Consider the following 11,046-nt stretch of genomic DNA (forward strand, 5'->3'; position numbering starts at 1 on the left):
TGGGGTGATGTCGTGCTTGTCAATTGGCTAAGTGTCATCCTTCCAACGTTGGGTTGTATCTTCCTCTTCCTCTTCCGACACAACCTTGGACAATATGAGTGTGGATTTTCTTTTGGGCTTGCCAATAACACAAACAGGCTTTGATTCGATATTTGTGGTGGTCGATCATTTCTCGAAAATGGCTCACTTTATTCCTTGTAAGCGGACAACAAATGTAGTTACAGTGGCTTAGTTATTCTTCAAGGAATTTTGCTGTCTTCACAGCTACTTCCATTGTGTCTAACAGATATACATACCCATTTCCTAGGCCATATTTGGCGATTGGTGTGGAAACTGTTGCACACTAATCTCGATATGAGCACGACATATCATCCACATCAGACTCAAGGTTACTAACAAAGCTTTGGATAATATATTAAGCGGTCTAGTTAAGGATAACATCAACACATGGGAAATGAAACTAGCAGAAGTTGAGTTGTTCACAATCATGCTACTAACCAGAGTTTGGGAATATGTTTGTTTCAAGTGCTATACATGCTCATTCAACTTTGCTAGATCAGACCCGTATACATGGAACTACCATTGATTTCGTCTTTGCATTTCAAAATGTTCATTCGAGCATCGACTCATCTTCAACAATCGTCCCTAGCCTATGAAGTACAGTTCATAAGCACTGCAAAGAGACAAGTCCAAATTCAAAGGCGGAGCTTCTCTTACCCAAGGAGACATGATGCTATGTATTTTCTTGTCAAAGACGTTTCCAGTTTTTTTCTTATCTAATTGGTTATTAGTTTTATTGTTACTCCAAGTTTATCTTTGGGTGTTTTGAACTCAGTGTTTTTTTTTTCTATCCTTATCACTGAGAAGTTAGAACCTATATATTCAATCCTTAAGGTTTCCAGTTTTTTTCTTATCTAATTGGTTATTAGTTTTATTGTTACTCCAAGTTTATCTTTGGGTGTTTTGAACTCGTGTTTTTTTTTTCTATCCTTATCACTGAGAAGTTAGAACCTATATATTCAATCCTTAAGTTGTAAAGGTCGATAGTTACTTTCATCAAGTCTTTTCAAAGCAACTCTTAAACCCTTGGCTCTCAATCTTCTCTTGACAAACAGACCTCTGTGGAGAGTTTTCTTGCTCTATATTCTTCGAATCAGCAAGCACCAGGTTTGGCTACAATTAGGGGTGTTCGTTTGGATGGATCGGTTTGATCCGATCCAATAAAGTGAATCCAAATTAATTTCGGTATTCAAAACATGCATCCGAATAGTCCAAACTAAATTCAAATCCGATCCGATCCGATCCAATTACAATTCGGTTGGATCGGTTTTTATAATTCGGTTTTCAAAAACCAAAAATTTTAAAATGACATATAATTATAATATTACCCAATTTTACACAAGAAATAAAAACAAATTATTTAGTTGTGATTTGAAATTTACAAACAACTATTAAGAATATATATTGTAGTTAATTATTTTATAGATAGAAAACTTTTAAGAGAAAATGCATATTAATGTTTTTTTATCGGGTGAAATGTTTTTTAACCTATTTGAAAAAATAAATTACATAATTAATAAATAACTATAGATATAATAAATAATAAATGTTTATTCGGTTTTTTTGAACTATTCGGTTCTTATTTTATAAACCAAAACCAATCCGAAATCCAAAATAATAATTCGGTTTCGTTGAAAACCAATCCAAAAATCCAAAAATCTGAACCAAATAGTCCAATCCAAATTACCCAATTGGACAATTCGGTTTTATCCAAATAGTGAACAGTCCTGGCTACAATTGTACAACACCAATCCGGTTTAGCATTTATTCCGACTTTAATTCACCTCCAAATTGATTACTAGTTTTTTGAGCAAACACCCCAACTACATGACTTTTCTACACATGAATTTTCCTTACAAATTCATTCTTTTGGAATAATGTTATTCTTCTTATTCTTTAAGGCTTTGATATATGTTTTGTTAAAACCTTAAAACTAACTAAAACCCTTTTTCCTCGTTTGTCTGTTGATTCATCATTCAAGTTAAATCCAATCCTGTCCAACTAAATGCAACAAAAACACAGCCTGCCTAAACAAGGATTCAGAATAAAAAGTAAAAACAAGGATGAGATCCAACCTCGTTAAAAGTAATCATTATCAAACAACAATTAACCTACGAGTGTACAACATTCATCATATCTTCTCGCCCACGAAACCTCATACATTATGCCCCAAGTAAAAAGACAGAAAGACCCCTGTAGGGAGAAAATAAAACTAGAATTTGAAATCCTTTTTCTTCGATTTGCTGTCCTTTTCTTGCATCTTTCGCTTCCTCTTCTTTTCATTCTGCAATTTATATATTCATCCAAGTCAGAACAAGAAAGATGAAAAAAAAAAAAATTATGTATCCATGAAGGCATGAATAAATTAGAGTTAAAACTACATAAATCGTGCATGTAAAGTAACGCTTAAAATGACTATTTTGCCTTTATATGATTTCTTTTTAATGTTCCTTTTTGTTCTTTATAGTTTCATTACATATTGACTAAAATGCTTATGCTTACCCAATATATACATGAAAGCATAAAGAAGTAAAACCTACATAAATCATCCATGTGGCTATCTAAATATTACAAATTTGTCCCCAAGTATTTGTAACCCTTCTTGTCCCTGGCTGACCTAAAATGACAATTTTACCCTTTCCTGATTTTTAATAAACTTTTTGCTTTTGATAATTTCATTAAAATGAATAATAAGGTTAGGCACAAAAAGAGTACAAACTACATAGATTGCCCCTGTAGTTATCCAAAAACTATGGATTTGGTACTCATCTTTGAAATGACTATTCTACCCATAAACTATTTTATTTTAATGTTAAATAATTTATTAAAATGAGTATATATATATATATATATATATGGTTACACACCTCTGCAACCATATCACTGAAGTCCTCCTTTTGACTACGAAGCTTCTCTTCCTCTCGGGCTTCCTCGTATCTGACAACCACAACAAAAGCATTTTTTACATAATGATTCTCAATTTTATATATCGTCTTGTGAAAATGACGTAAATACCCTCCTCAATTGAAAAAAAAAAAAGTTGAGGCCATGAATATTCAACACTTACTTGGCAGGCAAAACGTTATCCATGAGCTCCAACTCTTCGGGCTGTAAAGAGACATCAACCCTATCTGTTTTCTGACCTCTAAGCAAATCAACCTGTTTTAAAAAAGAATGATTTTTAATTAATAAAAAAAATCATGAGCACCACAAAAATATAAAAGTAGAAATTAAAGTACACATACCCTTTTACCAGATGGCTTATCTTGAGGTGCACCTCCTATAACATACCTGCAACCAAAATCAAAAAGATCTTATTCCAAAAATTACCTTTGAACATATAAATGCATTATATTGATTATTGAAGTAGGAAAAAAAAAAAAAAAAGAAGTAGATTGCATACGTATGTGTAGTTCCAAGCAAAGTTCCTGGGGCTATCTTCTCTTCTTTTTCCTCCAGCACCTTTACCAAATCAAACAACATAAATGATAAAAGTAAAACCACTGGATATATATTATTTAAATATATATAAAAACATTTATATTATATATATATATATATATATATATATATATATATATATATATATATATATATAAGCATGAAAAGAGAAAGCTACCTGATACAGAGGTTTCTCGGGTTCTTTCCTTTGCTGTTTTCGGAGATCAATAACATCTGGAGTTTCAACACCAGTTGGGGTACTGAGGAGAAATAAAAAAAAATAAAAAAAAATAAAAAAATGAATCAGTTTAATTACACATCAAATGTAATTATTATAAATATAATAATGATGATAATAAAAAGGTAGTTAGAAAAGAAAGAGAAAATAAGACCTTGAAAGGCTATCAACTGACTGAATGCCATCTTCCAAATCCTCTTCCTCATATTGCTCTTCCACTTCCTCTTCTTCCTCTTCCTCCTCTTCTTCCTCTAAATCACCCCAATGTTTTGTCTTATCCACTGGCTCTTCCTATAATAATTTTATGATAATATATTATATTAACTTAATTTATTACAAAATACAAAATATACAGAATAGATTGCACCTTTTTACCTATATTCAACTTGTTATTGATATTATTTTATAAGAAAAGGTAAAAATGTTTTTGTGAAACAGATTTAATCATACACAGAAAACAAAAATGGTAACCAAATATTATTTGCAAGTTTTTCTTTTCATTTTAGGGTTTTATGCAGAAAAGTCCCATTATTTTGGGAAAAATTTTAATAAAGTCCTAACTTTTTTTTGAACAGAAAAGTCCCGATTATTTAAACTTACGCGATAATCTGTCATTTCCTGTAAAAATAAAAATAAGGACTTTTTCGTGCAAAATATTAAATAATCGGGACTTTTATGTTAAAAAAAACACATTTAGGATTTTATCAAAATAATGACTTTTCTGCATACATTTTAATTAAGATTCTAGAAAAAAAAAACTTTAGATGAAATTTTTATTTTCAGATTTTTCATTATAAACATAGGTAAATAATTGCTTCCCTTGTAAATACTTGTCTTGTGTTTATGATTTAATATAAAAATATACAGGTTAGGTGGGAGTGAGAGTGGGACCCATTCATAGTATATGAGTAGTGTAGATAGGTTTATAAATTTTAAAGGTTGTTTATGTGTTGCTGATGTGGCATGAGATGTGAGTAGGAGTACCTCATAGTTGGGCAATTCTTCTTGTTGTCCAAAAACATCACCATAAACAGGGCGCCCAAACTTAAACCAATAAAAAAAAAAGTTATATATAAAAAAAGAAGCTAAGAAAATGAATAAATAAATAAATAAATAAACCTACCTCATCAACAGGTGGCTTACCCCAGCCTCCAGGATGATAACCAAAGCTGGCTCCAGGTGGAATAGGAGCATTCAAACCAGGAATTTTTAAATGTGGATAAGAAGGTGGAGGGCCATATCTCTGCATATTATAAATTATGAAAAAGAAAAATAATAAAAAAAGAAAAGGCAAAAGAGGTTTATTTATAATTTATTTACCTGCATGTTAATAAGCCATGGAGGAGGAGCACCTTCTGGCATGCCTAAAGCTTCTTTTAGTTCATGTGATAAGGTTCCTGGTTTCATCTCTCTAAGTTTTACCTGTATAATTAATTAAACATGTGAGAAAATCAAATGGATAAAAACATTTTTTATAACTCAAGATATTATATTATTAATAATTATATTACCTCAAACTCTTTTCCTTCATGATAAAGGTCACCATGTGATGTCAACTTTGGTTTAGTTTGGTATTTGAAGAAAGCATCATGAAGTACCTGCATATTGTATAATAATTAGCAAAAGGAATCATTGAGGAAATTATAATTTTTAGTAATAATAAAAATAAAAAAATGAAAACCTGATAATCAATGTCCATTTTTCCCATTTTGGGTTGCATTCGCTCACGTTGCTTCTGTTTAAGCTTCTTATTGTCTTCCTTTTCAATGTAAGCCTGTCAAAAGATTCAAAGAAAGCAGTTGAGAAAATTCAAAAATTAACTAAATGAATAAAAAACACAAAGTATACTTTTGGCTCTAATCTAGAGATTTATTAGAATAAATGAGCTTTTATAAAATTAAAAATTAAACAAAACGAAGATCATTAAAATTCAAATAAGGTTAGGTTATAATAAAGAACACATATTCTACTTATGCTTAAAAAATAATACTGAAATCTAATAAAACCAAGATGGAATTGTTCTTTTTGCAAGTATATATATGTAACTGAGTTTTGTTTTTATATATTACAACATATACATAACGAGGGTACTTCGGAAATTTACTAAAAAAGAAAAAATGGAACTGAATTCCTTCCGCCATTCCCACAAAGGGTAAAATCAATCAAACACAAAATTCAAAGGATTCTGTCAACACGCAATGGAATGGTATCCCAAATTCCAATTCCATTGAATTCCATCAAAATCCACAAACCAGAGGAAGAAAAGATGTTACTAGAGTTAAAAAAAATTAAATAAATAAATCTTACTTGTCTAATTTTCTCAATCCCAGTGGCTGCAATGAAGTCAGGAAGTTGAAAAGGCTGTTTCTCAATACCTCGTTTCCCCTGCCACACGATTCAAAACATGATGAGATCCACTAAAAATATAATAATAAAACCATAAATTACAACATTTATAAACATATTCATCATTAATTATTTATTCATCACTATATATAGTAAGTGCTTAAAAGAGAAACCATGAAATGGTTCCCTTTGTAAAACACATACATGTCCAGCCTCCATCATTCTCACATCCGTTTTTACCCTGCAACAACCACATATATCCAATATAAGACAAAACCTCATCAACTTATCTTTCATCAGTCACCCATCTCTCTTAAACCTCAATTAAGTATTTAAGTATTTTCTCTTATAAGAACCTAATTTTAATTTTTAAACTTTAAATACACCTATCAATGCAACTTATGCTGACAATAGTAAAAATTTCTTGGAGGGTATTATGGTAATTACACACCTGTAAAAACTTCCTCTTCTGACACCAATGTCTTGGAACAGGAACTGTGTTGCGATATGATTTGAGGAAAACCAGTAGTTTAGGGTCAGCTGATGTGGCATCCCATACCTGAAACTCATAACAAAGTATCATATGATGATGTCAGCACAGAGCAGAAGATAATACGAGTGGATAAATGCAAGAGAGTGTGTTTGGGATTTCATTTTGATCCTCAAAATGACTTTTAGAAAAAAGGACTTATTGACTTATGGTGGGAAAAAGTCAATAAGTCAATAAATTGTTTTTTTAAAAGTGTTTTTCTTAGCTTAAGGGTATTTTAAGGTAATATTGACTTTTACAACTCAAAAAGTCATAAGGAGTTTAGAAAAGTTACAAATTCTAACTTCTTAAAATCTCCTTTTTGAAGGGTTAATGAGAAGTTGTTTTAAAAGTCCTTTTCTTTTTGCCAAACACTTTCTTTGAGTTATTGACTTTTCAAAAAGCCAATAAGTTAATAAGTTGTTTTGAGATGAAATCCCAAACACCCTCTAATTATTCAAGTCATATAGCATCCTACATTACACCTTGAAAACAATCCCATTACAGCAGTGAAAATTGCTTTTATTTCAATAATATTGCTATAATTGGGTAGATTTTTTATCTATAATGTTTTAATATGAAGAAATGAAAGTAGGATGCTATAATAAGCAAATCAATAAAAGCATGCTGCTGTTTCTTGCATTTAACCATACTAATGCATTAGAGAAAACTCGATCCCCACCTCAACTACATCTGGTCTTGTGCTTATCTGCTTCAGTTCAGCAATCTTCATCCTTCTTTGAAGCTGGATAAGCATGTAATAAATTAGCACCAAGTTGAGAAATAACAACAAAAATCCAGCCAAAAACAATAAAGAAAGCACAATGTTTAACCTTTTTCTTTTTATTAGAGACGCCACTTTTGTCCTTCTGTTGAACATCTTGTTCTTCTTCCTCTGAATCAGAACTAGCTTTCTTGTTTGATGCTGCATTTGCAGCAGTCTCTTCATTTTTATCGTTTTCCTGAATGAGTTATATCAAGAAACAAGGGATGACATCAGAATAACATGAACACAGCAATTAAGGCATTAAGGATTTGAAATGTAAGTTAAACATAGAGATTGCTTCTACCTCAGAGGCAGCAGTTTCTTTGAAAGTGAATTTCTCAAAGATCTTCCTGAATTCATCATCGAAATAGCCATCTAGTTCTGCTTTTTCTGGGATATACTCAATCTCAACTTGCTCCAAAACCTTTTATGAAAGCAGACAATTCTTGTAATTATTGACAAGTTTCTTTGACCAAAAACATTATTATTGTTATTATTAGATTGACTAATCATTATCTTTGAAACAATTATAAAGACTTATATAACTTTTTTGTCCCATTACTTGTCAATCCATCCAAACAAACACAAACTAACACATTGATTAGAAGTGAACAAGCCCAGAAAGATGTACTAGATTTTATAAGGTTATGTCCATTGTCAAACAATTTACATATCTCCATCAAGAGTCAAATCTCCAACAAGAACTAAATGATAGATCTGCCTCTTACTAGAGAACTGCAAGTTGTTTGACAATGGGCATAATCTTATGAAATCTAGTAGCACTTTTGCCCGTGCATAGATAGCAGCATATGTAATTGTTTAAGTGCATTATAGTACTACGTTACAAAATGAATAGAACCCAAACCAAATCCAAACCAAGTATAGCATTTGAGGTTGATTCTCGACTAATTTGTAGAATAAAACTTGGAAAAAAGTAGTATCCAGATTCAAGATTACAACTTCTAATTCACAGGCATTTAGTGCACATTAGTAATATGTACAGTCATCTAAAAAGTGAAACCGATCAAGCTATTGAGTAACTGAAAGGATGCATTAGTTAATCTATCGCAACGATGAACTCAAAACCCTAATTCGTGGCAGGTTCAAACATCCAAGCATAAGAAAACAAAACAAATTTACAATTTACGAAACCCTAAGACGAAAATGTAATGAGGTAATACCTTCTGAGGATCGGAGTTCTCTTTTGCGTTATCATCGCCGGTAAGGGCACCATCGTCCTTAGCGGAAGCATCGTTGTTGGTTTCTTCACCTCCAACGGACTTGTTTTTTTTCTGTTTACGCCGCCTCCGACGGCGGTCAGTTTCTCGTGATTTCTTCGACGCCTGATTCGTATTCGTATTGTTGTTAACGTCGCCCTTAGGGTAAGAGGACAGGGTCGCCACAGCGCCGTTGGCCACTTCAGCTGTCATCGGGGAATCGATGAGGGTGACGATGTCGCCGGTGTGGTTACTGAAGGATGACGGGGGGATATGAAGGATCGTATATAATTTATATCCGCTTCGAGTTGGGTTTTTGGTCGGTTGATAATCTGCTACCGGCGCAAACCCCTTAATTTTAGAAAACTTTGATTTTTAACTTCTTGTTTTTTAAATCTAAAGATAAACTTAATAAAATTTAGTTAGATAAACCATATAAAAGTACTAACTTTTATAGGAAATTAAATATCCTCCTACATTTTACATGATATTTACATGATATTTTTTCATGATATTTTTTCATTTTTCATTTAAATCATTGTCTTTTCAATTTCTTATAATTAGGATCAATTAACCAGTTCGTCTGATTACCTTCTAGTAGCCCTTCTCTCCTTAGCCAATGATCGAATCTCATTAAAACCTTTTGCCAGATAAGCCTCATTCAATTCCCATGCCTCCAAGATGGAAACGACGAAGAACATTAGGATTTGTTTATTGCTTACGATAAATTCAAGAAATATTCAATCTTACGGTATATTAAAGATTCACTCTGTGGTGGTAATAGAGAAAGGAAGACCATGAAATGGAAGTCTCATATATGAAGCAACATTGTCAAATGAAAACTCCATGAATGGAATATATGTTTGTGATTATTTAACTCGTTTCAGAAATTGGTTATTGGTATGTTTATGTTGACTTAGTTCATTGTGTTTACAAGTATTTGATTTGGTTTATAGATGTAGGTATGATTCTAATTTTGTAGAGAGAGTCAGAAGAACAAACTTTGAGTGATGAAGATGATAAAGCATTTTGGTAGATGAGGAATTAGGTGACGATGATATTGGTGAAGAATCGGGTTCTCGACATTTTAAGGTTCCTATTATGTTTTTCTTTATAATTTTGTCATGTCCCTTTGAATAAAGAAAAACAAGATGTGGATGATGAAGCAATTAATGGTGTTGGCTTTTATGATTATGAAAGGGATATGGATTATGAAACTAGAGAAGGTGGTAGTCAATTTGGTTTACATGACTGATGTGTAAAATTCACTCTATCTAGTCTTAAATTTATAGGGTTGAAATTACCGATGCTAGAATTTACTACACGACTTAGGCAAGTGTATCTAATTGTAATTGTAATATAGCAATGGTAAGAACGGATGTCGAACACTTGGGGAAACGAGTATGATTTACGTTTAGACTATTTGTCGCTAATTAACTTAAAAGATAAGAAACTTGTGGGAATTTTTAGTAACGAGACAAATAATGAGAATTTTAACGATTAAAGTGTAAAAACAAATATAGAACAAGAATTGGTTTTTAAGAATCAAGAATGATAAGGATGCTTTCACTTAGATTTAATTCCACCTTTTAGTAATGAATGATTTATATTAAGTGCAATGGATATTATTAGTTATTTACCGATTTCTAAAATTGGTTAAAAATCATGATCTAATTTTTTACCGTTTTGATAATAAAAATAATTAAAAACAATGGTCATGCAATTAACAATTTTATTAACAATAATTAATTCGTATCATGCAAACATTTGATCAAACTATTAATTTTAGTGGTCGTAAAACTAATAAGAATCGTAAGTTGGTCATACGATACAAAATATACATGTTAAATTTTTAGTATTTTATTTTACCTAATCCTAGGATTTTGTCCATCACTAGTCATAAATATCAATGGTCATGAAAAATTTATGATTCAAGATAATATATTTAAATTGATCCTTTAAAAATATTAACTTAGTTATAGGAAATAATTACAAAAATTCAACGTATAAAAATAAATGATCAAATATGCATGATAAAATAAATAACAATTAATATCCGAATAATATAAATCAAATCATATTTTCAAGGTTTCATTATCCAAGTGAAAGCAAAGGGAATTTTAGCCCATAATTAAAGTTACAACATACATAGAAAACATATTGAGAATGTTAAACATTTCGATAAAACAAACCCGATGTAGTCCCTAATGCCACTGCAATCTTCAATTCCTTAGCTCTTTGACTCTTGAATCCCCAATTGTAGAAAATTGGTTCAAAGGTTGGAAGAAATTTGTGTATCAAAATGCATAATTGCAATGTCTTCTCTTTTCTTTTTTTATTCTCTTGTGGTGAAAAATGGTGGTATTTATAGTAAAAATTGGGAGAATTAAATACCAAAAAGAAATAAATTGAGATTGGATCTAAGATCCAATCTAAATCTTATGAAAAA

At 31.2% G+C, this 11,046-nt stretch overlaps 1 protein-coding gene across 1 annotated transcript; it reads right to left on the reverse strand.

Annotated features, from left to right (window-relative positions):
• Positions 1–2,105: 2,105 nt before the first annotated feature.
• LOC145167363 (proline-rich spliceosome-associated (PSP) family protein) lies at positions 2,106–8,904 on the reverse strand. Its single transcript, XM_079086553.1, has 18 exons — positions 8,562–8,904; positions 7,685–7,804; positions 7,448–7,576; positions 7,297–7,359; positions 6,537–6,644; positions 6,047–6,124; positions 5,421–5,513; positions 5,251–5,337; positions 5,060–5,161; positions 4,863–4,982; positions 4,724–4,783; positions 3,894–4,030; positions 3,680–3,761; positions 3,464–3,522; positions 3,306–3,351; positions 3,128–3,219; positions 2,928–2,997; positions 2,106–2,344 (listed from the first exon to the last, which is right to left on the reverse strand). Exons 1-18 carry the CDS (start codon positions 8,808–8,810, stop codon positions 2,273–2,275), a joined length of 1,767 nt encoding a protein of 588 aa, XP_078942679.1. The 5' UTR covers positions 8,811–8,904; the 3' UTR covers positions 2,106–2,272.
• Positions 8,905–11,046: the final 2,142 nt, after the last annotated feature.

This window comes from Lactuca virosa, chromosome 1 (assembly GCF_052849685.1).
Source record: "Lactuca virosa cultivar CGN04683 chromosome 1, Lactuca_virosa_CGN04683_v6, whole genome shotgun sequence".
NCBI lineage: Eukaryota > Viridiplantae > Streptophyta > Magnoliopsida > Asterales > Asteraceae > Lactuca > Lactuca virosa.